General features: G+C 35.8%; 1 protein-coding gene across 2 annotated transcripts in view; it reads right to left on the reverse strand.

Moving 5' to 3' along the window:
- Positions 1 to 27,163, reverse strand: part of CLPX (caseinolytic mitochondrial matrix peptidase chaperone subunit) — a 36,415-nt gene that overhangs the window by 3,223 nt on the left and 6,029 nt on the right. Inside the window, exons 2-13 of one of the 2 annotated variants that reach the window (XM_029236619.1) lie at positions 25,648 to 25,808; positions 23,878 to 23,995; positions 17,558 to 17,712; positions 15,217 to 15,376; positions 13,777 to 13,818; positions 9,676 to 9,852; positions 9,144 to 9,308; positions 8,223 to 8,311; positions 7,078 to 7,242; positions 3,582 to 3,881; positions 1,858 to 1,950; positions 253 to 359 (exon numbers count right to left, since the gene is read on the reverse strand). In XM_029236619.1, the coding sequence (XP_029092452.1) occupies positions 253 to 359; positions 1,858 to 1,950; positions 3,582 to 3,881; positions 7,078 to 7,242; positions 8,223 to 8,311; positions 9,144 to 9,308; positions 9,676 to 9,852; positions 13,777 to 13,818; positions 15,217 to 15,376; positions 17,558 to 17,712; positions 23,878 to 23,995; positions 25,648 to 25,808 (1,732 nt within the window). The remainder of the gene's footprint in view (positions 1 to 252; positions 360 to 1,857; positions 1,951 to 3,581; positions 3,882 to 7,077; positions 7,243 to 8,222; positions 8,312 to 9,143; positions 9,309 to 9,675; positions 9,853 to 13,776; positions 13,819 to 15,216; positions 15,377 to 17,557; positions 17,713 to 23,877; positions 23,996 to 25,647; positions 25,809 to 27,163) is intronic. The other variant, XM_029236620.1, reaches the window with a different exon arrangement.

The raw sequence follows: 27,163 nt of genomic DNA on the forward strand, positions 1-27,163 counted from the left end.
CTGCATTGGGAGCGTGGAGTCATCCACTGTGCCACCAGGGAAGTCCCAAGTGGAGACTAATTTTGAAGATCAATTTTCAAGACTCAAAATACTTTATAAACCAAAATTAGAAATTTTTTCTACAGAAAACTTGAGATAACTGATTATGATTTATAAGGATTTTTATATAATTTTATGACAGACCAATAAACCATAGCAATAAAGAGCCTATCTCAAGCTTTAGATCTGTTTTAGTTTGACAATACACTTTACCGGATGTATCCTGGTTCCTTCTTTCCTTCTACTACTTCTTTGTCAACCTCCACACATACAATATCAGAATTAGGGACTTCGAACATTGGTTCTAGTAACAGCTTTTCCTAAAGAGATAAAAAAAGTAATGAATTACATGGAAAACTGAGGTTACATATAAAATGCTTGTATTCTACAGGTTATCAGTCGAATTCATCAACTCAACAAATATTATGGAGTCCCTGTTATGCACCAGTAACTGAATGTTGAAAAGTCAATGTAAAAGCTTTCATATTCTTCATATTACAACAGCTTCTAACTAAATTCACAGAGAAGTCATTCTATAAGGGAAGGCTTTTTGTCTGTATAGTTCTGCCTACTTAGGTCACCATGCACATACAAAAAGACTGTACCTTCATTTTGTATGTGATTCACGTGTTACTCAGAAGCATTCTTGACATACTCTATGACCAAAGGAGGTCAACTAGTAATCCTTAATTTGAAAACGATTTAATCCTAAATCATCTCTACAAAGCTATGACTTCAAACAGGCATTTGTCTCAAGTGCTGCAGTAGATCTAAAGTTATTTACTAAAGAAAACTAGTTTTGCCTATGAGTAGGGGCTGGATTATATTCCATCTTAAGGAAAATACTGGTTGAGTACATCAAATTTTCTAAAAATGTCAACTATATCACCTGTTCTTCTAGTTTACATGCTTATAAATCTGTCACAACACTTGAAGTCCAGGCCTTCATTAAAGAGTAAAATCTCAAATTATGATGGATGTGTAGTTCTAATCAAAAAGTCCTACTGAGGGCTTTCCTGGTGGCGCAGTGGTTGAGAGTCCGCCTGCCGATGCAGGGGACACGGGTTCGTGCCCCGGTCTGGGAAGATCCCACATGCCGCGGAGTGGCTGGGCCCGTGAGCCGTGGCCGCTGAGCCTGCGCGTCTGGAGCCTGTGCTCCACAACGGGAGAGGCCACAACAGTGAGAGGTCTGCGTACCGCAAAAAAAAAAAAAAAAAAAAAAGTCCTACTGAGATGAGAGAAGTAATATTTAGCAGTGAAATCCTCAGAGAACAGAATATGTGCTTGCTTTGGGAGCATGTAGGGAAATAGTAACCCACTGTACAGCCAGACCTGGGGGAGTAGGGGTGAGAACTCTAAGGAAGAAGGTGGGTGGTGACTCAAAGTAGGCTGGGTCTCTAGGATTTGTAACAAAATAAAAATAGTTCATAACACACTGAAGAATTTAGGGGTAAAATGCCACAGTATCTACAACTTAATTTCAAACAAAAAACAACAATGAGGATTTCAATGGTTCTGAGAAGGCACTCTGGAGCTTAAGTCAAAAGGCCTATGTAGAGTTTTCTGAAATTCTCCTTCCCATGATCCTGATTTCCTCTATTTCATTAATCATATTAACTGTATGTCCTTTGTTGCAAACACCCTGAAGTTCCTTTTTAGAAAAAAGAAAGATATAATATACTGTGACCAAAAAAAAAAATCACAAAAAATATTAGACCAATTTTCTGGATGTATTTCCAGAGGAAAACATCGAGGTTTAATATTCTCAAAATTCAGACCAAGAAATAATCTAGTTTCTGTAAATTTATGCCAACTTACCATTATGGACCGGAGGCCTCGTGCACCTGTTTTTCGTTCTAGTGCCAATCTGGCTATAGCTTTCAAAGCATCTTCAGTAACATTCAGTTCACACTACAAATATATTCAAAAGAAATAACTCAGATAATACTTGATGATATTTTCCTACTATAACCATGCAGTATTTGATCTACTAACTATTACTACCTACCACCATTACTGGTCTTTTTAGAACAAAAAGAGACTAATGCCCTGACTTTACTGGTAAAGAAATAAGTTCCAGAGAGTTAAGTACACTGATTCACTAATAACTCAGAAACACACGGTCAGAATCTTTGTGTCTTAACTGACCCTATCCCCTTTCAGACTAAAGCATTTTTAGACTATAACTTAGTTTCTGGAAAATATTCATTTTAAAGAGTGTTACTAACCCTCTCATCCTATAGAACGAAGGTAAAACTTTAGACAAGTCTCTCTAAATTACCACAAATTCCAAAACTTATTGAGAAGTTAATATACCCTCCCAAAATCAAAATACTTTGGAACATCAGATTTTATAAAATCTTGGTATTAAACAACTTCTGTTTATTAATTTCTACATCCAGAAAATGTAAAATTTAAGTGAGGTAATTATCTCTCATGGTGCTTCAGAACCTTGCCTTCAAAAAGCACTTGTTTCTATGAATTAACCTATGGGAAGGTATCAGTATGAATCTCAAGTTTGTCCTTAGTCCTTGAAGAGGTTTTCTACATTAACGTGGATTTTTCTAGGGCTTTATTCAACATTTATTGAACCCCTGTGTGTTTATATATTAGAAACTGAGTGATGAATCAGACACCACCTTTGCCCTCAAGAAACTTAAGTGTATTGGGTGGTGACAAATTAGCAAAAGAGCATTTACAGCATAGTGTTTGCACATGGTGCTAAGAGAGCACCAAAGTGGGGGCATCTAAATAAGGCTAGGGGACCACTGAAGGATTTTTAAGGAGGGAAGTAAAATAATTAGCTTTGTGTTTATTCATTAAGTACTTATTAAGAACTTAATATCTAATATTTGTTGGACACTGTGTTCAATAAATTTTAAAAGATCCACTCTGGAAGTAAAGTGGGAGATGATAATATTTTGGTGGTGATGGTCAGAGACAGACTTTAGATAGGGAGACCAATTAGGAAGTAAATGCATGGGTCAAGGTGAAGAATGATAAAGGAGACTGACTTGACGTAGGGACAATGGCAATGGAGAGGAGACTGATATTTTGAGACACTACGTTCAGAAAACCCAAACATTTGCTATCTGATTAGATATATGGCTCCAGGTGTCTGGCTGCAGAAGTAGATGTGAGAGCTAACTTTAGAAAAAAGTATACCTAGTATGTCACAATGAAAGCATTTAGAATATCAAGGCTGAAAAGACAATCCTGTGTGCCTGGCTTGAGGGGTTAGCGGTAGGCTGCTAGCACAATTTCTCTCTATATATATCCTTGGGCTTTAAGCTACAATGTCAATTTTAATTAAAAAAAAAATAAAGCCAACTCCTAAGTGTCTAATATGACACACATGCCTTCCCTGATTCCTAGATCCATATTTAGTGAGGAATAGGCTGGTATTCCAGATAAGTATTGCTTTTTTTTTTTTTTTTTTTAAGTATTGCTTTTTAATTTGTTAGGCTAACATATGTAGAGTTTCAGTAGCAAAACAAAAAAAACCCCATAAATTAAGTAAGTATAAAAAATAAAAATCTAACCTTATCCATGCTGAATAAGGCTTGGTACTGAGGAATAACAGCATTACGTGGCTCAGTTAGTATTTGTACAAGTGTTTTCTCATCTAGGCTATGCAAAGGAACTACCACAGGCAACCGTCCCACAAACTCAGGAATCATGCCAAATTCAATGAGATCTCTGGCTTCCACATGACGTAATAAACGATCTTTTTCTTCAATGTCTTGGTGAGTATTTGATTCTCCACTTCGATTGGCAAGGTCTGCAGCAGCTGCAGCCCTTCTGCCTTTTCCCAGATTAGATGGTGTTCCAAATCCAAGATACTGCCAAAGAAAAGACAGGTATTATAAATAACAGAATAAAGCTGCATCGTGCTCAGCATTTTACATGCATATCTCATGCCATCTTCACAAGAGAGGAAAGTATTATCATTTATATTTTACAATGAAGAAAAAGGCTTAGAGAGGTTAAGTACCTTGACCAAAGCTCTCATTGCTGCTAGTGGTAAAAGCCAGGATTCAAACTCAGGTCTATCTGCCTTCAGAATTGAGAACCTAACCAACTCTCAAAGAATGAACTCTAGTAAAAGTAGGTAAGTAAGAACTGTGAAGGGAAGTCCCTTAGAACTCATACAATGATGTTGCAGGATTTTTCTGAGACCTCTAGACTAGTGTGGCTTCCAAAATGTGCAAGAACTGTGGACACAGAGATAGTAATTATTTTGTAACCAAAGTCAGTTTTGTAATACTGTAAACAGGAATAGTGCCTATGGAACAAGCAGACTTAAAACAAAATTATCCACAAGTGTCTTAAGTCATTGCTAAGCATTCTATTAAAATCGTGATTTGGGGTTGCATACTATGAGTTAGAATATCCTATGAGTTAGAACATCCTATGAGTTAGAATAATTTCGATTTTATAAAGAACATGTAAGGACATCAAACAAAAATGGTAACTTTGCTGCAAAAAGTTGTTTATCTAAGGTGTATGGATCTTGCTTTAGTCAATATAAAAGAACTATACTCCAGGCAACTGTCCGAAGTTTAATTTTGATATGTCATACAACTTTTGTCAAAAGAACAAGTACATGATATATGAGAAAACAGCTAAGTTAAAAATCCATTCCTGATACTCTAAGCTGTGTATGTGGACAGTTAGTGTATCAGAAGGCAAAATACCTTTCATTCAATAATTTAAACATATATTAAACATTTATTATATATACAATATAAGCATATATAGTAACAAATATATATACTCATATTTATTATATATATGGATATACATTTATTAAGCATTAAACATTATTATAAAACACTGAGGATACAAACCTGAAGACAGCCCTTATCCTAACCTAAAGGGACTTATTTACAGTGAGAACACGTGAAGATATTAAAGCATCATAGGTGCAATGAAGGACAACTGTACAGGAAACTACAGCAGTGGAAAGAAAGAAAAGAGGAAATACTGGGGACAGAGGGTAGGAGGTGACCAAGAAAGTCTTCACAGAGGAATTGCCTAATCATTTAACAGACTGAGTCTTAAAGAATGAACACATATTACCACCCAATACACTTCTGGATTTCTTTGAGCAAGAAATAAATGTTTATTGTGTTAAAAAAAAATGAACACATATTTGCCAACTGGACTGAGGTGGGGAGGACATGAGCAAAGGCAATAGGAATTAAACTTAAGACTGCAAGCAGTTTCATATGGTTAGGAAAGAGGTAGAGGTAGAGGTATATTATTTATATTGTACTCCTGGCTTAGAATGAGGTTTGGTAAAAACAGTAGCCAAATGGATGTGTTTAATCCTCTATAAAATCACTGTTGCAGACTCTCTTATGTCTCTGTCTTCTTTTCCTAAAAATCTATGTGACAGGGACTTCCCTGGTGGTCCAGTGGGTAAGACTCCACGCTCCCAATGGAGGGGGCCCGGGTTCAATCCCTGGTTGGGGAACTAGATCCCACATGCATGCCACAACTAAGAGTTCGCATGCTGCAACTAAAGATCCTGCATGCCGCAACTAAACATGCCACAACGAAGATCCTGCATGCTGCAACTAAGACCCGGCACAGCCAAAATAAATTAAAAAAAAAAAAATCTAAGTGAAAAACTCTTTTTTAATCTTTGTCTCTCATGAAGACATCATACCCTTCCTCTTTCAGGCAATAAAAACTAGCTCACGATTTCTCCCTACTTTTCATTAAGAAGTTCAAAGCTAAACAGAGTGACTTAATTTCCACTAAGTTGAAATGACCTAAACCTTCCTTTTACATGTTTCTGATCTCTTTACTAATAATACTTTTAATTGTTCTTTTCTAAATGTTTCTAGCTTCAAATTCTTTTTGGAAGTATGAATTATAAATAAATATAAGAACATGGTCCTTGGCTTTGGTTACAGAATTTTGAATATAAAGTTCTCTCTCTCTCTCTTCCCCACCCTCCCCCATCTGTCTCTCTCAAACGCATGCATGTTTGGGCGCACACACAAAGAAATAATTTCATCTTTCTAATTTGTTAGGCTAATTTATACAGAATTTCAAAAGCAAGAAAAACATAAATTAACTAATATGAAAAATAAAAATCTAACCTTATTGAGGAATAACAGCACTACCTGGCTCAGTTAGTATCTGTACAAGAGGTTTCTCATCTAGGCTATGCAAAAGAATTAACACAGGCAACCATTTATTAGCAGCGTTATTATTATTTTTTTTTACTACTACTAAACTACTACATTAGTAGCTACTACTACTAAACTAAAAGCTAAAGTAAACTACTAAACATGCAAGGCCAAGGAGACCTAAAGCAAACAATACAGCAAAGAGGTGATCTATGATATATTCATTTACGTAGAATATATTATATAAAAGGTATCATTTGTGGCTATTATGTAAAACACAAAAGCATGGAAAACAGGCATGTTTTCGGGCGTCTTGCCACTATACTGACATTACAATTTATCATAATCAATCAATAAATAGGTACTGGGCATGAACTTTGAGGATATGAAAAAATAAGTACCAGTTAAAATCAAGGCTTATAAGAATGTTTAAGAAACATCTATAAAACTAGGTGGGATCATAACCCTTCCCCCAACCTCCAAACTGCTTTCCTCCATTTGTGCATGTCAGCAGTGATCTATGAAGACTCTATGGGCAGGAGCAATGGAGACAAGCTCTTTATTGGGCTCCAGTGAATTGGGCAAGAGAAATGAGTAGAATTTTTACTGATACAGCAGCTACCTCAAATAATAAAAAACTCCTTAGATGAAATATAAAATTGAAATCATCAAGTTATACTTTAAAAATGCCCATATACAGATAATATTTAGAAATCTTCCAAACTACTACTATGAAATTTTAAAAATAACTAGGCATATATTTCTGGTATACTCTAAGAAAACCTAACTCGTAAAAATCCACAACTGGCAGCCAGCAGATATGAGATTAGAAACTGAGGGCCCATCCTCTAACTTCAAATGCTTTCTCTCCTAGTAATCACTCAGAAAAACTTACCTTTTCATTTTTTCTCCTGCTGATGATTCTGTCCAAACCATTGAAAGCACCAGATGCAACAAACAGGATGTTTGTTGTATCAACTTGTACCGTTTCTCCACGTAGCTTACGGGAATTCTTTTCTGGAACATTGACTATTGTGCCTTCTAGTAGTTTTAATAAGCCCTAAATAAAGAATAAATGATGTATGGCATCATCATATAAGCGTATTATTTATTATACTTTAGGTAATGGGATTCAATGGGGAAAATAATATGTGGTTATGGTCAATGAGCATAACTGAAGAAAACTCCCACATTTCTATAACTAACATGAAAATCTAATATACTATCACATTAATTATTCATAAATTTATTTGTAATAGGTATAGGACTCCTGATGCATTCAGGAAACAGTCAACTCAAGAGGTTGTTTTTGATGGTAAAGACATAGTTCTGACATAAAGATAGAATTATGGCTCTCTAAGATGTTATCCAACCATGGTGGGAACATTCAAAATTTGAAAATATTTGAAGATTTGTCTTTCATGCAAATTAAAATTCTATTCTACTCCTAGTGTTAAACTTTGAGAATACCTATATATTGAGATGCCTTCATAAAAAACATCATCCAGCACATTTTATAAGTGTGACTGTACCTGTCTATGTCTTGGTCAAAAAAACAAAAGCAATTTTCCTTACCCTGTAATTTATGTCATAATTAGTTACCAGTAAAAGGTCAAGTTGCCCAATAGATTATTATGACTTTAAGTATGACTCTATAAGGCATAAAACTCTATTTTATCTTCTAATTAAGTGAAAAGAATAAGATACATGTACATAGTTCATTTATGTCTAGTTAGAACCAGAACTTTCTTCAAGAGTCCTCTAGAAATGTTTAACTGGGCCTTTGTGTAATAAAACCAACAAAAATTAAATTTCATTTATTTCTTTAAAATATTTTAAATTTCCTAACAAAGGTAATTTGGTATTTAAAATCGCCAACAGCTTTCTCTTAGGACCTGAACTAAATGGTATATGGAGTTTGGAGTGGGAGAAATAAACAAAACAGAATCTAATTGAATGTGAAACCAAACGTACAATATTTGGGAGGTTGATGTATTCCCTTCCTTTTAGTGGACTTGAACAAAATATTCAACTGCTTACTTGCTGAACGCCTTCTCCACCTACATCCCGTAACTGATGAATGCCTGGCACACTGCCAATCTTATCTACTTCATCCAGAAAGACAATTCCTGTAATTTAAGGAGGATTCTATTTATAATATGAAAAAGATATACACAAAATAACTCAGCTTTAAACGACTAGGTAGCTAGAGAGCAAGGTTATTTAATCTTTAACACTTAACATATACAATGGCTTAATACTATAAAAATACACTGCTAGCTTTCCCACTCATCATTTTGTGCAAACGTTTTATAATTTATTCTATAGAATATCACTTGGGTATGATAACCAATTCTCTATGACAATAGTTATCTACCCCACTAATGTTTTCAGGTTCTTTATTCTAAGAAGCTGAGATAGAGGTATAGTGTGAAAGCAGAAGGTGGATACAGGGCTGGTATTAGCAAAATTTTAGCTTATTTTTTCCCATCCATATTCTTGTCTTAAAGGAATTTGGACAGGAAGCTGTCAAGCTCTTCGTGTAAACAAGGACAGATGATAGATAGGGAAAAGAGAAATGCAGCGTCTATGACATCCCCTAAGTCAATAGCCTAATTTGTTTCTATATACATCTTGCACTCTCCTGCACTTGTCCTCGTCCCCTCCCTTACCCCACCCCAGCATTATGAGTATAGAGGAAAGTCAGAACAGGAAAAACAATGATAGTATTAAGGATCTAATGGAATAGTAATTTATCCTGTTTTCACCCTAGTAGCCATATTATAACATTAAGGCAAAGCAAACTTTGTGGCCCTTAGTATGCTAGAAAATGTTTAACATAGCTACTTTTATATAATTATAGAATTTTACTCCTTGACTCAAAATAAAAATTATATTCTCTTGCTATTAGACTGCTTCCCCAACAGACTATATCTGGGGACAAACTACACTGAAACATACCTTGTTGTGCTTTTTCTACATTATAATTGGCATCTTGGAGCAGTTTGGCAATCACAGATTCAATATCTTCACCTACATATCCAGCCTGAGTCAAAGTCGTACAGTCACAGATAGCAAAAGGGACATCAAGGCATTTAGCTAGGGTTTGTGCCAGAAGAGTTTTACCTACAAATAGAAACAGTAACTAAAAATTTACTAAAAATATGTTGTCATACAATTTCTCTACAAAAATGCAAAACAAATTAAATGTGAAGAATGTATAATAAGAAAAATTAGTGTTGCATCTTTTCTCTACTATTACTCAGATATAACGGTAAGCTATTTTCATTATTCCTGTTAAGATATTAGGGACTGGCCTAAAGGGCAATAGCAACACCTCAAATTCAGTTCTAAGCCCTTTATAACTACCATAAGATTGGCCTTAGATATTCCTCTTAAGAGTGAGAATCCCCCAGTCATAAGACACAGGTTACAGAATCATTTATATTCTATTTTTTTTAAATGAGTAGTGATTTTTCAGTAAGTTATTTACCTGACCCAGTTGGTCCAAGCAGCAAAATATTACTCTTTTCAAGTTTTATGTCATCATGGGAAGAATCCAATACTTCACCTCCTCGTTTTTCCTGAGGTATTTGTTGGTTTACTTGCTGCTGCATTGATGCTCCTAAAGCATTACCATGTGGACTAATTCCAGCAATCTGAAGCAACTCTGAAAAAATGCCAAAGGAATTATTAGAGCTTCATTTGATTTTACCTGAAAAAATGCCCAATAAAACCCTACATCTAAAACCAATCACCTATTTAGAAAAAATTTAAATATTCTGACATTTTGCCTTACCTATAAAGGAAGAAAGCCTCAAATTATCTAATGACAAATGTACAATACACAATGATTATTCAGGGAACCTTAAGCAAAGGAAATGGATTATTTTTACCTTCCTTATTTACATAAACTTGTATGAAGAATATACTTTTACTGAAAAGAAGGCAGTATAATAGAAGAATAGTGCTAGGAGTCAGAAAGCTTTAGCTTTGGTCCTTTATTTGCCTCTAAATAGCTATATGATCTTGAGCAAATCATATGTACACTTTGTGTTTCTATGCCTGTGTTTAAGAACAAAACACAAGGGCTTCCCTGGTGGCGCAGTGGTTAAGGATCCACCTGCCAGTGCAGGGGACATGGGTTCGAGCCCTGGTCTGGGAAGATCCCACATGCCACGGAGCAACTAAGCCCATGAACCACAACTACTGAGCTTGTGTTCTAGAGCCCGTGAGCCACAACTACTGAGCCCACATGCCACAACTACTGAAGCCTGCGTGCCTAGAGCCCATGCTCTGCAACAAGAGAAGTTATCACAATGAGGAGGCCACGCACCACAACGAAGAGTAGCTCCCGCTTGCCTCAACTATAGAAAGCCCACGTGCAGCAACAAAGACCCAACACAGCCAATAAAAAAAACAAAAAACAAAACACAATTGATTTGGAGGCACTTTGAAAGATAAACAAAGGTATATTATTTTTTTCAGTACAAATGAAAATAAGCAGGGCTGTAGAGAAAGGGAAAAACACTGAACTGAGACATAGGAAACTTGGGTTCTAGTCTCGGTTCTATTGTAGGAGCATGGCAAGTCACTTAGCTTTACTGGGCCTGCTTCCTTAGTGAAAATACTGAGACATATGACCTTTAAACAGTCTCTTCCACATTTAAAAATGATCCTGTGAGTCTACCAGAGAAACCAACTATGGTAAGATTCATTATCCTTGGCCCTATCTGAATTCCTGATTTTACAGGATCTCAACTGGATCACTGCAGTTCCTTTATTAGAGACATAATCTTAACTATATGGGAATCATATTGTTGGCGAACTAACAGTTTATCAGCTGGATCCCTTAAAAAAAAAAATCTTATTCTCACTCTCTCTTGGCTGAAGGAAAGAATCCCAATACTCTTTTCAATTAGCCAGATTTTTAACTATCCATATTGCTCCTGGCTCTCAGCATTTAAGGTATATGTGCTCATATCATACTTGTTTATATTTTCTGGATTTATTTTTAGGTTGTTTCTAAGAATATCAGTATTTTCCAATGCTTTATTATTTTATTTTATTTTTTTTTGTGGTACGCGGGCCCCTCACTGTTGTGGCCTCTCCCATTGTGGAGCACAGGCTCCAGACGTGCAGGCTCAGCAGCCATGGCTCACGGGCCCAGCCACTCCGTGGCATGTGGGATCTTCCCGGACCGGGGCACGAACCCATGTCCCGTGCATCAGCAGGCGGACTCTCAACCACTGCGCCACCAGGGAAGCCCACAATGCTTTATTATTTTAATCAAACCAACAGACAGATGTTCAGCAGACATATTATTATAGCCCTATTCTATCTGGCTGTCACTTTCAAACTATCTTTGGGTCACACCCTTTGGTAAAGGGTTATTCTAGTCATCAAAAATAATAGGCATTAAATAAACATTTGAATTTAATTAAATTGTGCTCCATTTGACGGTTAATGATCAGCGAATAAATCACAATGCTATGTCTCAGTACAATTCACATCAGGCAAAAAAAATGCAGTCTATATTAGTTCAGTTAGATAGTTGTCCCTACTAAACAAAAAAAAAAAGTTTTTTTTTTAAATTTCAGCAAAATCTAGTTAGGAATTGTGACAATATAAGAAGGTGCTTGGCTGGAAAGTAGGTCTGCCCAATGGGGAAAAGATGATTTAGGTAATTTGAACAAAATCACAAGAAGCATACTGACTACAGTGAAATCATATGACACATGTATTTAACTTACTCTATGATTTAAGTATTTTTAAAAAAGGAATAATTTAAATAGTACAGAACAAATGATGTTTGTCATTCCATTTATGAAAATATGCCCCAGGGTAAACTTGAGATAACTCTCCTGTTCTTTCAGTTAAGTCTCTGTTCTTGCATATCTCTCATTACATGGGCAGCTCTCTATAACAAGGACTATGAGCAAGCAGGCTAGAATAGTTAGTTGTGTGCAGCTCATCAGCTATATGGCCCTAGGCAAACTACTTAAAATTTCTGTGCTTCAATTTTCTTAGACGTAAAATGGTAGTGAAAATAATAGTTTCTGTCTCATAGGTTTGGGGAAGATTAATGAGTATATACATGTAAAACACTTAAAACAGTGCCTGGCAGTTTTATATGTGCTTTGGAAGAATTTACTATTAGTACTACCGTTTTCTTGTGTTTAAGTATTTGTATAACACACAGCCCTTATATGCAAGCCAACTATTTCATTTCGTGTTTAACTTCAGAAAAACTTTATGTTCCAATGATGGAGGAAAAAAGCATCAATCTTAACATGTTAAAAAGACATATGTTGGTCTCTAATACGTGATTTCCAAAGGAACATCCAAGAATTTTTTTTTTTTTTTTTTTTTTGCGGTATGCGGGTCTCTCACTGTTGTGGCCTCTCCTGTTGCGGAGCACAGGCTCCGGACGCGCAGGCTCAGCGGCCATGGCACACGGGCCTAGCCGCTCCGTGGCATGTGGGATCTTCCTGGACCGGGGCACGAACCCACGTCCCCTGCATCGGCAGGCGGACTCTCAACCACTGCGCCACCAGGGAAGCCCCACTACATACATTTTTTAAAAATCACTACATATATATTTTATCAAAATACTCACTATAGACTTTTCTTTAATAATTCATAGTAGCTTCATCAGCCACCTGCCCAAATTTATGAATATATATTGACAGCATATTTTATTACATTTAATAAATCTCATGCCAGAGTTGGTAAACTAGTTATGTTCTCATAGCTCATCCTGAATACACAGTACACTTCAAATAGTAGATGTATAACACTGTTTGGTTCAAAGGCAAATGTAAAATTATCAAACTTTTAAGTGAAAAATGTTCATACTGGCTTATCTATTGTTTTTTGTCTTTTGTGACAACATGAATCTTCTTATAACTTTGGAACCTTCTCCCTCTGTATGGCAGCTATATCCACCTCCAAAGAATGGGTTCAAGACATCAGAATGGCCACTATCTTTGGTTTATCAGGTCCTTCCACACCCTCCATCAGACCATCTGATGCTCACAGGGGCAGTCTAGGGCTCGCAACAGTGAGTTGGTGCTTATGTATAATTAGCAAGTCTACACTAAGTTTCATAAACACCAAAAAATAAACAGTGTGGTTTCTGGCAAAGAGTAGCTGGAAGATAATCTGCCTCCCCTAAAATTTGTCACTTACAGGCAGACCAACTCTAATTGTATGGTTTTTTTTAAAAAAGGATATAATATTCAAGCTACAGATTTTTAAAAATGCAACTTCTGTTAATATGCAGATCTAGAGAAAAACTGCATATAGTACTTTTTACTTCTCTACATTATGCTTTAAGAAATATCACAACAGAAAAGATAAAATCAAATATCTAAAATAACCCAACATCTACAAACTACACAAATTAGCTATGAAACTGTTCCAAAGTTATATATACCATGTATAACAAACAGGCTTAGATAATATACAATATCTTTCTTAGTAATACACAAGCAAATACATGTCTACCATTACTACTGCTGACAAACTTCACTGAGGTAAATCTCAAAAGGAAGAATGATTACAGAGGAGGACCTGAAGAGAGGTCACTTACTTGTAAATCTGTACTCATCCTCCCGTCTTCTTATTTCTAACTCTAAGAAAGAGGATGAAAATGGCAATGTGAAAATATTATATATTTGTTTAATTTAGCGGAACAAACAAGGAGTATTCCACTTCTTGCCCTCTTCCAAATATATTTAAAGAATATGTTCATTAACGTCCTTTCAGCTTTTCACATTATCAAAGAATTTATATGCTACCTACTTTCTACATTTAAAAAAACCCCAAAGATGCTTAATGATGGCTGTCCAGTTACTAATATTCACATTTGTCAAATACAAAGCTGCTATCTATTTTAAGAAAAGAGTAGTAATAATTTAAGTCTTTAATAAGAGTTTAAATCCCTCATACTATAAATACCATGTAACCATTTGCTTTTCCAGCACCTAGAAGAGCTTAACTATTAATTTGTTGACTGAAGGAATCAGAAAAAATCATTTTGCTCCATGACTAAACAACGCGATTTGGACCTTATAAAAATGAAGGTTCCAAGTCTTTCAATAGTTACTATGATTTATACTTTCTAAAAAAGTAACTGATCCTACTACATGATTATTTTGCAGCAAGCTCAACCAGTGAACAACTGTCTTCATTAAGCCAATCAGTCATATATTTAGTAGCTACTAAAAGTAATTTAATACTGAAAGTATTTAGCAGAACTCCCTAAAATTGTAAAATGATGACTAAAAGAATGTAAAATGATACACTGTAGGACAAATCAGAAATTACAGCTCCCTGGCCAAAAAAAAACCACACACACACAAAAGACCCTTAAAATATTTACACTGTACTCTATTCATAGTTTTTTAAATAAAATCATTCTATTAACATCACATACAATATTGTCCACAGTAAGTTGACATTACACAGTATATTGGTACGTTAGAATCTACCATTAATAGGAATTATACTTTGAATCACTTACAAATTTGCCCTGAACCTTGCACTCTGTAGCTGGGGACTAAAAGGAAAGAGTGCTCAAAATGTTCTATAAGCTTTATCATCTCCATATATCTCTGACTTAGGCAAATGAAATTCTGTATCCTGAACCCAAAAGAGAAGAACTCAAGAGTCACACAGAGAGCACTGCAATGATCCAGTCATGGGGAAATAGTTGTGGTCAAGTCTACAATTCAAAAATGATGTCTCAATCTGTATACCAGAACCCGTGTACATATAACTGAAAACAAAAGTTTTAAGAAATAACACTTAAGTTGTTAACATACTCTGGTATTTTCTACTCACACTTATTAACTCTTTTTTAAATGCTGTCGGCAATGTACTGAAATGATTTCATGAACCACTAATGGGAAGTGATCTGTAAATGCTGTAGTGTACTAAAAGTATTTTAAGACAAAAGCAAAGAGTTCCAAATAAGGATTACCTCTAAAGCACAGTAATCTCTATTTTGGTCAATTATCAAAACACTAACCTCTAGGAGTTAATGATGTCTGCTTCTCAACTTCTGCTTGCTGTCTCACATTAGCTGGGATATTATTATATATTCTCTTATAATGATTGTATACAGCAACTGAAAGCACCTTCTTAGCAAATGACTGGCCAACAACATACTTGTCGAGGTAGTTATAAATCTGAAAAATGATTAGATATGAACAACTTACTATGAGCTATCACAAAATATGCACATTAAAGTTACATACTGAGCACACTTTTTTTTTTTTTGGCTGTACCGTGCAGCACGCGGAACTTCCCCTACCAGGGATTGAACCTGTGCCCCCTGAGGTGGAAGCATGGAGTCTTAACCACTGGGCCAACGGGAAAGTCCTATACTGAGCACATTTACTTACAGTTTTAAATTTGAACAAAGATTCTCATCCAAAACAAAATGCCACGACTTCCCTGGTGGTGCAATGGTTAAGAATCTGCCTACCAATGCAGGGGACATGGGTTCAATGCCTGGTCCGGGAAGATCCCACATGCCGCGGAGCAACTAAGCCCGTGCACCACAACTACTGAAGCCCGCGCGCCCTAGAGCCTGCGTTCCGCAACTACTGAGCCCGCGCGCTGCAACTACTGAAGCCCGTGCACCTAGAGCTCATGCTCCGCAACAAGAGAAGCCACCACAAATGAGAAGCCCCTGCACCGCAGTGAAGAGTAGCCCCCGCTCGCCACAACTAGAGAAAGCCCACCACGCGCAGCAACGAAGACCCAACACAGCCATAAATAAATAAATAAACAAACAAACGAATGAATGTTTGCTCCCTTTAGGTTTAAAAACAAAACAAAACAAATTGCAAGGGGCATGACACATTATGTAGCAATGATTCAGAGGCCCCAAACTTAAAAGGAACAAAACACAATTCTTTTGTTCTCCAGCTTAACAAAGTATCCCTGTACTCTTCTAGTGCTATGCCAGTTTCTATTCTATAAACAATGTCACTGATCCTGATTTTTGAAAGTTAATATTAAAGTCAATTAGAATACCTACACTTGCCACCATGGGTCTAAAGCTATCATCATGAATGTAAATCATTTTTAAAAATCCTTTTTACACCTCTCTCAATAATATGAATAATATTCTTCACAAAGACAACATATTATAAAACTAACCTTTTCAAAATAGGCATTATATAATCAAAGACCACTATACCACCAGTATCAATGTGTTTTAATGCTCATAAACATTTAGCTTCTTCTTAGATATTAACTTTAAAGCTATGTTTTTATCTAAATGGCAATCTAAAAGCCTTATTCTTGGTAGAAACTAAAGCTCTAGATGAAACTTGGATATTGCCAAGAGCTTAGCACCTGGGATAAATTATTTCAGCTTTTAGAAACAGAAATTAACTGTTAATATTCACTAACTCCTGAAAATAGTTATTTTCTAGAACTTTATTCTCTAGAACTTTGACTCAGATGTCTGAAGTCTACACAAATTAGAGGGGAACATAAAGCTTAACAGCTATATTTTCCAGTACTTCATTTATTTTTACATGACAAATTCTATAGTCGTTGACCATATGTATTTTATTACGGTTTTTAAAAATCATCATTCCTCACAAATTATACCCATGATTTATTAAACCTGCCATAGCACACTTGCAGAGACAAATGCACTGGTACCTAAACAGCAGAAGAAAGCTAAACCGAAGCAGAGGGTGACAAATGATGTAAGTGTGCAAACATCTGAGATATGGCCAGAACAGAGGGCACACAGTCCAGAGAAGGGCTCCTCCTTCTCAGAAAGTGTACGCCAAGTACCCAATGAAGCTGGTGGTACACTCTGCTGTGTTTCACATGGCCAAATCACAATCCATCTGAGACTCCTAGGAAGAGCCCACACCACAAAAGTCACAGTGCTATACAGGAGAGCCCTGGCACATTGGTCAGGAAAAAATTACTTGCTTCCACTGTTAGCCCGAGGCTGTTTTACCATAAAGTAGATTAACTTAAGGGGGAAAAATTGCAGGCTGGTGTTATTTAGGGGCCCAAACTAACAAAAATAAATCCCCAGCTGCTCTATTTTAAGGATATCATTTTAGATTAACTCAGTATTAACACTACTTTAATAATCATCAACTATATTTCATTGCTACGAATACAGTAATCATGACATGGGAAAACAGCAATGGATTCCATACCTGAATTTCAAGTATCAAATATCAGTAACAATTTAGCCAGGTATAGTCCATATTAAGAACTTATAACACTTGTTTAGATACTAGTATTAAGATTTAATATAAACTGGAGGGAGGGGAGCAATGAAATGTTTTCAAGATAAAGTGCTTATAAGACTGAACTAAGACCTATACCTTTTTGGGGGGAGGAGGCGGTTTCTGTTGGAATGCCAATTTTACAGCTTCTGCTGCTGATTCAGGTTCTTTAATTATGCTTTTCTTTGAGTCTGCTTCTGATAGCACAACAAAAAAATGATGACATTTTTCACACTTCACAAAGCGGGTGGATGCTGTAAAAGGACAGAGAAAAATAATTCAAATAGTGTTTAACCTTAAAGACTCATTGAAATTGAAACCTACGTACTTGACAAAAATGCTTGTAGTTCACTCCACTAGCCACAACAAACAGCCTAGTTTATACCTAAAATAGATGATAAAGATGAGTTCAGTAAACTACACTTTGTTCACTTTAACTAGGTTCTTTCATTTTGTGATAGACTGCATCTAGAGAAAAGATCAGTTGAAATTATTTCGACTTCTCCATTCGCTAAATTTTTTTTTTGGCCGCACCACACTGCTTGCAGGATCTTAGTTCCCCAACCAAGGATTGAACCCGGGCCCTCGGCAGTCAAAGCGGGGAGTCAGGGACTTCCCTGGTGGTGTAGCGGTTAAGAATCCACCTGCCAATGTAGGAAACACATGCTCGATCCCTGGTCCGGGAAGATTCCACATGCCGCGGGCAATTAAGCCTGTGTGCCACAACTACTGAGCCTGCACTCTAGAGCCCGCAAGCCACAACTACTGAGCCCACACACCACAACTACTGAAGGCCGTGCACCTACAGCCCATGCTCCACAACAAGAGAAGCCACCACGATGAGAAGCCTGCACACCGCAACGAAGAGTAGCCCCCGCTCGCATGGTAGAGAATCCCATACAGACTATTAACAGATACAGAGCAAAAGGTACACAGGAATTAGTTACATGTTGGTAGGTCTAGGTATACATTTTTATGTTACCTTTGTGTAACCTAACTAGACAGGTAAAAAGAATTTTTAAAACCATGGGAATCTCTGTCCTTTGGGAATATTATAACTACCTATCCATACATTACAAGAAAAACTGCACTGGCAAGCACACCTCAATCTTCACAAAATAATCTAAATTTTTAAAAAATAGACAATTCCGCATTTAAAAAATAAATTCAACTATTAATTCAGCCAATTTAATTCTTACGTGTCTGTTCTTAAAACACAAGGCCAAACAAAAATACATTCTGGATAAATTCTAGCCACAAATTTTAAACTAGATTAGGGGTCATTTGTGTATTCCATTTATCAATCACCTAGTAAGTGCTTCCCTAAAAAAAAGATCAAGCTATACCAAGTACCTCTGATTAACACAAGCCCAAACACGTTATCACCATCTCCCATCAGTGGGAAAGACAGTGGCTTTAGTTTTAGGATAAGGCACCAGTAAACAGGGGAAGGATTAAAGGGCAGAGAAGCCGCTAATCTAGTTCAGGCTGTGTGACAGAAAAATCTGGCCTGAGAACACAAGAACAAAATATTTCTCTGAAGATACTAGGTGAAAGGGAAAGAGAAACACTGACAAATAACATTCCTCTCTGCTTACTGTTTGAAGGGTTGCTTAAATTCTACCTGAATACTTGCAAAACAGTTTTACACTGAAACAAGTTCAACATATACCCAAGTTCAAGGATTCGATTTTATTTATCAAAATACTATTTCAGAAAAACAAACAAATAAACAAGCATTGTAATGCATATTTTTTACTCCTAAAAACAAGGGGCAAAATCTGATTTTGTTAAATTATCAGGGGATAAATAAACCTCCTTCCTTTAAATGATTACTAGAGGTATCCTATATTCCTTTATAAACAGAATACTGATTCCAGTAAACATGCTTGTATAATATACCCACGACAGAAGAAAGACTACCTTAGTAAAACCTTTTTCAGGATATTTGCTTAAATGAAAGTTCTTCATGATTTTGAAAAAGTTTCAGGGTCAAACATAAAATCTCCAAACCACTGCAGGAAAGTTTATTCTTAACCTATGAGAAATGTAATTACAGTAAGCCTTCAGAAAGTATTATATACATAAAAATAAAAACTAAAGGCTCTACCCAAAAGCAAAACATGCACTATGACTCTATTTAAATGAAGTATAAGAACAGGCAAAACCAATCGCTAGTGATGGAGGTCAAGGTAGTAGTTGCCTTGGGGAAAGAAAGGTTAGTGACTAGGAAAGAACAAGAGGGAGCCTTCTGGGGTGTGGGAATATTTGATATGTAAATCCATCAAACTGTACATTTAGAATCCATGCACTTTCTTTCCTTTTCTGTAAAGAAATTATATCTCAATTTTCTCTTAAAATAAAAAAGAAATAAAGACCAAAAAACAGAAACAAACAAAAAAAAACAACTAAAAGCTCTACCTTAAATAAAAGTAGGGATGCTATTCATGTTTGACAAGTTATTTTTTAAATGGGCAAGAAAAAACTAAATAATATATATCATTATAATCAAGAATCTTAGATATTATTTCAATTTCTGATGATTTTCTACACATTCATAATGGTATCTATAAAAATGGCATTTTATTTCTACAGTCAGTCAAGCAAGAGTAATACCACTATAAGAAAACATAAAAATCACTACAAATATACTTGTGAGATGAAATATGTACAGCAAGATCAATGAGCTAAGAACAGTTTCTACATTAAAAAAATGACAATGAAAGTTATATGAAATTCAAATTTCAGTGTCCATATACAAAATTTTATTGGAACATAGCCATCCTCACTGTTTTACATTGTCTATGGTTGCTTCTGCACTATAACAGCAAAGGAGAAAAGTCACAACAGAGACCATATGGCCCATAAAGTCTAAAATACTTAATATTTGGTCTTTATAGTAAAAGTTTGCTGACTCCTGCTATACAGCATTTAAAAGGAAAGGACTACCCATAGAATGAGAAAAAATATTTGCACATCACGTATCTAGATAAGGGTCTAGTATTCAAAATACATAAAGACCTCTTATAGCTCAACAATAAAAAGATAACCCAACTTAAAAATGGACAAAAAATTTAGTCTTTTCTCCAAAGAAGATATACAAATGGTCAATAAGCACATAAAAAGATGCTTAACATCTTTAGTCATTAGGGAAATGTAGATCACAACCATGATGAGATACCACTTCCCATCCCTATGATGGCTATAATAAAAAAAGACATAAGTGTTGAAGAGGATGTAGAGAAATTAGAACCCTTACACATTGTTAGTGGGGTTGTAAAATGGTTGTAAAACTACTACCTCTGTAGCAGTTCCTTAAAAAGCTAAACAAAGTTAACATTTCGCCCAGCAATTCCATTCCTAAGCATATACCCAAGAGAAGCAAAAACATAAGTACACACAAAAACTTGTAAACAAATGTTCACAGTAGCATTATTCGTTCATAATGTCCAACAAGCAGAAACAACTCTCAAATGTCCATCAACTGATGAATGGATAAACAATGGAAATACTATTCAGCCATAAAAAGCAATGAAGTACTGATACATAATACAACACTGATCAACCGTGAAAACATGCTAAGTAAAAAAAGCCAGATATAAAAAGTCACATAATGTATAATTCTATTTATATGAAATATCCAGAATAGACATATCCATAGAGACCACAAGTAGGTTAATGGTTGCCAAGGCTGGGAGGGGAAGGGGTGGAAAGTGACTGCTAAGGGTTATGGGGTTTCTTTTGGGGGTGATATAAATATTCAGGAATTAGATACTGGTGATGACTGTACAACTTCATGGATATACTAAAAATTCCTGAAATGTATACTTTAAAAGGGTGAATTGTATGGTATGTGAATAATAATAGCTCAATAAAAAATTAAAATTTAAAAGAAAGAACTTGTATGTATTAACACACAAAGCTCTCAAAACACTGCTGAGTTGGGAAAAAAAAACAATTTGCAAAAACATGAACAATATGAAACCATTTATGCTTTTTAAAAGTTATGTGTTCAATGAAGACATATTACAGAAATATATCTTTAGCATTATCTATAATGCTCTACTTTTTTTTTACAAAGGGAGATATACATATGTATTCCTCGGGTAATTAAAAATAATTTAAAATGACAAAAAAAGTAGACAATTACTTAAACAGGCCATTCACAAAAGAATTACAAGTGACTAAAAAGCACATAAAAGAATAAAAACAAAAACAAACAAAAAGCACATAAAAATATGTTTATGAACTAATAACTAATAAATGCAGATTCAAACAAAATGAATAACCCACGTTCAAACAACATTCTTTAGAACCAGGATGATCCAATTTTCAGTGAGTAGACACAGAAGATCCTCAGCATTCAAAAGGGATGCATTCTGGAGAGACTTTTATTATGGGCCAGCAAAACCAAGGAAGAGGGCCTCACTGCTGAGGCTTCTTTCTTCTATGCAGTACAGCTCCAGAGGAAAGGGACAGTGTCATGCTCATCTGTGTATTTCCTGGGCCTAGCAGTGTCTGACTCAACAGATGCTTTGTAAGAATGTACTCTTGTTTTACTCTTTTCTTCCACATTCTCTACTCCCACATCTCCCTCCCTAATTATAATTCCCAAAGGAAACAGCCTTGAGTTGATTAGATAACACTAAAGTATAGTGTTTTTTATCTAGATAATCTCTAGGGAAGGTGGGAATCTGTATGTTAACAATCACCTTCAGTGATTAATACAACCTGGAAAGTTATGAAAACACTGTATAAAAAGAAAAATTTAATCTCAAGAGGAGCTAGTTTATCCCTAAAGAATTCCAGTTGGTACAAAGGACAGGAACTTCTGAATAGGAAAGGAATTTCTGAATAAGATATCTTCACTGCTCTATAACCTTGGATGAATTACTTAAACTTAATTTTAGCTACTTCATTTATAAAAATGAGGATATTCCCTGTTTTGACAAAAATAAGATTGTGAGAATAAAATTATACATACTGACATTTATTAAATGTTAGTTTCTTTCCTTTTCTATTCTAGGAAATTATTTTTAGAGTAGAATTATAGGTCTATAAAGGTTGAAATCTTTCTTTGGGGAAAAAAATGGAAATTTTCTTGATTAAAACATGTAATATGACACTGCCAGTATGAATTGAGCAATCCTCAGACATTTTGGAATTTTACTATATGACACCAATGTGTTAAAAGTAAATGTTATTTAGAAGTTATATCATCCAATTCTACCACTTTCATTTTATGTTGCAATCCAAATTAATTTTCATTCATACTGATTCTTCTCTTTGATCTCTTACTGGGCAAAGCCACAAAGAGAACCTCATATAGAATGGTACCACTTTAAAGGTCTTTCCAAAATTGTAAAGATATGCTACATGTAATACATTTTCAAATAGTGGCCAATTAATATTAATGATAGATGTGAAAATGTAACTGAAGTCTCAATATTTGAGTTAGAATATAGAGAATCCTCTCTAGTTAATCATCAGAAACTGAAACTCCTGCCAAGCCTGACCGTCAATCTTTTCACAACTGGATAGTATAGCAGGTACCACGGTAGTGCAAAGTAATTTACTCTTGAGTCATTACCATCAACTCTAATCATGTAGGAAATGATTTATCTGATTCATTAAATAAAATATCAGCAGTAGCATCTCTGCATTTCAGAAATAGTTACTGACACTAACAGCAAAAATAGGACTATTGATGTCTTCCTTCTCTTAGTGTCTGAATCACTAATAATTATCAGACACTTCCTAGAACTGAGGACTTAGCACCTCTGGTAAGCACTCAGAGAGGGAAAATACCTTAATATTTGAATAACTGACAATCTCCAGCTATATGAGATGCTTAATAGGTATTTGAAGAACAAATACAGAATAAATAAGCCTTGCTTCTTCTACAGCTTAATGGTTACATACATGAAAACCCACAAAATCCAAATTTAAAATAAACACATGTAAGCAAAATAAAGAAGCAAAGAGGGCTTCCCTGGTGGCGCAGTGGTTGACAGTCTGCCTGCCGATGCAGGGGACACGGGTTCGTGCCCCGGTCCAGGAGGATCCCACATGCCGCAGAGCGGCTGGGCCCGTGAGCCATGGCCGCTGAGCCTGCGTGCCCAGAGCGGGAGAGGCCACAACAGTGAGAGGCCCATGTACGGCAAAAAAAAAAAAAGAGAGAAAAAAAACAAAGAAGCAAAGAGTTTTCTTAAATTACCTTATACCACAGTGCAAAGCATTACTAGTCCAGATTTTTAGTATCCGGTGAACGTAAAAGACTAACGTAAGTTCAGGAAGGAAATAATTCTAGTTTATATAATGTATGTATTTATAATGTATATGTTTATACAATGTATATAATGCAAGTAACGACTTACAGAAAAGGCAGGGAAAAAGAAGAACAATAGAAGAATACTTACACACAAAGGTCTCTACGTGTGTGCACAAGTCGCCACATTTAGGACAGCGAAGCTGGTTTCCGCCTTTCCCAGAATTCCCAGAGCCTGACTTCTTACTGCTTCCCTCACTTGCTGATTTCTAATGTTTGTGGAAGAAAAAAAAAAAAGAAAGAGTCAATTATTACTTTCAGGCAACCACCATGTAACTTAAGTATAAACAATATTGTTTGTAATCTTATAATTTTTACAATTTTTAGAATGGAATTATTAGTATAATTTATATCTCTATTACCACTGGTGTAAAAACAATAAAATCAGTTCTAGTAAACACATATATTTACTGCATTCCTTCTTTACATGGTATGTGCCAGCATGTATAATTAGCTTTTCTGCAATGACAATCAATAAACACTATGGGAAAAAAATCAATAAGCACTAGTAAATTAAAAAAAGTTACTATAGGTAAAAAACTACATTTCAATGAAATTGAATCAGGAGTTATTATCTTGGCAAGTAGTGACTCAACTTTCTTGAATCTAACTTTTATCGTCTTTAAAATGGGGATAATTTCACCTACTTTAGAGGGTCATTGTTAGGATTAAGTGTGGATATGAAAGCACCTAGCATTTTGTCTCACATATATTAATAATTCAAGTGTTCTCAAATTCACATAATAAAAAAGAAATGATAACTCACTGACCTAATACAATCACCAATCATCTACTTGCTAGCTACAGAGTAGCCTAACATTAAGTCATACAGATATCTAAGATTTTGAGGTAGAGGATGAAGTAAGGTTTATACTATCATGAGTTGTAAGAACTGTGTGGAAGCAGAAAATGATGGTTATTCCCAATCCAAGCAACCATGAGACTGACTACATAGATTATTTTTTTTATTGGAGTATAATTCCTTTAGAATGTTGTGTTAGTTTCTGCTGTACAATGAAATGAATCAGCTATATATATATATATACCCCCTCCCTCTTGGACCTCCCTCCCACCCTCCTCCATCTCACCCATCTAGGTGGTCACAGAACACGGAGCTGAGCTTCCTGTGCTTTACAGAATGTTCCCACTAGCTATCTATTTTATGCATAGTAGTGTATATATGTCAATCCTAATCTCCCAATTCGTCCCTCCCTCCTCTTCCCTGCCTGTGTCCACATGTCTCTACACCTTAATGAAGCTTCTTTACTGCTTTGGGGTGTTAGAAATTTTAACTACTGCTTACTAAGTGCAATGCTTATCAAACTATTTTATGGCTCAGACTGATAACACAAAATAAAAATATGTAGGGACTTCCCTGGTGGCACAGTGGTTAGAATCCGCCTGCCAACGCAGGGGACACGGGTTCAATCCCTGGTCCAGGAAGATCCCACATGCCGTGGAGCAACTAAGCCCGTGTGCCACAAGTACGGATGCACTCTAGAGCCCAACTACTAAGCTCACAAGCCACAACTACTGAAGCCCGTACAACTAGTGCCTGTGCTCCGCAACAAGAGAAGCCACCACAGAGAGAAGCTCACGCACCGCAAACAAAAGTAGCCCCCACTTGCTGCAACTAGAGAAAGCCCGCACGCAGCAACAAAGACCCAATGCAGCCAAAAAATAAATAAGTAAATAAATTTATTATTTTTTAAATATGTAAAATTCTTCAGATCATTTTATATATTTCACATTTCCTACAGAAAACATACAAACCAATGAAATACAGAGTAGTATTATTATATTTAATTGTTTAAATGAGGGAACTCAAATATGTGTATAGATGCCAATAAAGATAAAATACCTTATTTCCATCTCCAGAGCCATCTTTACTCATCCCATCTTTTGAAGCAAAGTATGCTGGTGTTTCTGTAAAGGCTCTAAAAGGAGCTCTTCGTAGAAGCTGAGTTTCAAAGGTCCCAAGCCTTCCTAAAACTGGTATATGAATGCGACCACAAGAAATACCTGAAAATACAATGAAATTTAGTCTACACATCAAATATTAACACACCTTCAATAAGTCCCCTGGGGACAAAAATCCCTCAAGCATAAAGGAGGTTGAAAAAGCTATTGTCTTCACAGCAGTAGTACAAACTGGTGACACCATCTTCAAAAACTGGCCCGACCTGTGCTTTGGAAGTAAGGAAAGACCACCCAGGTCATAACAATGAGTGGCTCTTTCAAAGTGTGAAAAATAAGTAGTTCAACATCTGCCTCACCTATAGGGGAAAAAGGCCATTTATGTCCTATATTCTTATACTTCTTATATTATTTCTACCAATGAGAATAAACAATTGACATGAACTCATCTGTCTCTTTGGTTATATGGGGGTAATATCTGCAACAATGGCAACAAATTTCAAATGTTCTTTTAAAAGTTATGTGCTATTCATTAAATCATGTTTTAATAAAATATTTCAATCCTATAGAAAAGAGAAATATATTTCAATAAAAAAATATTGTGTAACCACCATCCAGCTTTCAAACATTTTAACCTTTTGCCATATTTGAAGTTAAAATTCTTAGAAAAGACATAGGTTAATCACTGACTTATTTGGCAAACTTTTTCTGTAAAAGACGAGGATAGTAAGTATTTTCAGCTTTGTGGGCCATATATGTAGTCTCAATCTCATTAATTCTCCCTGTAACATGAAAGCAAGTTTAAACAATATGTAAACACATGGGTGTGGCTGGATTTGTTCCATGGGGCCACTGTTTGCTGACTCCTGCTTTTTTCCATATAAATACAAAACAGGCCTCCGAATAAATTATAGTCAATGGCAAAAGAGCCATACTCCCATAAGGCAGCATTTCCCAAGCTGGTCTTTAAAAGACTGTTCCCTACACAAGAAAACTGAATGGTCATACAATACGTTAAACAAAATTCCATAGACTTCAGTATACTAGAGCTATTCAGAATCTTGCATAAGCTATAATGTACATTAATGAATCCCCAAAAAGGAAGTTTCCCAGCAGAGTGCTATTAGGAGGTAATAAACAACCAAGGGGTTAACACTTAGATAAATTTAAGAAACTGATTTTCCCTCCCTCATTTTATTCCCTGCAAAATTCACAACTCAGGACTTAAATTTTCATTCCCACACCTGTTAGGGCTTTTAAAAGATCATGCACACATGTATATATTGTATCCAAATGCAAAAACTGGTTTAAAATTATGTAGGGCTTCCCTGGTGGCGCAGTGGTTGAGAGTCCGCCTGCCGATGCAGGGGACGCGGGTTTGTGCCCAGGTCTGGGAAGATCCCACATGCCGCTGAGCGGCTAGGCCCGTGAGCCATGGCCGCTGAGCCTGCGCATCCGAA

The sequence above is a fragment of the Monodon monoceros genome, unplaced genomic scaffold (genome assembly GCF_005190385.1).
Source record: "Monodon monoceros isolate NGI ecotype Baffin Bay Population unplaced genomic scaffold, NGI_Narwhal_1 Super_Scaffold_21, whole genome shotgun sequence".
Classification (NCBI taxonomy): domain Eukaryota; kingdom Metazoa; phylum Chordata; class Mammalia; order Artiodactyla; family Monodontidae; genus Monodon; species Monodon monoceros.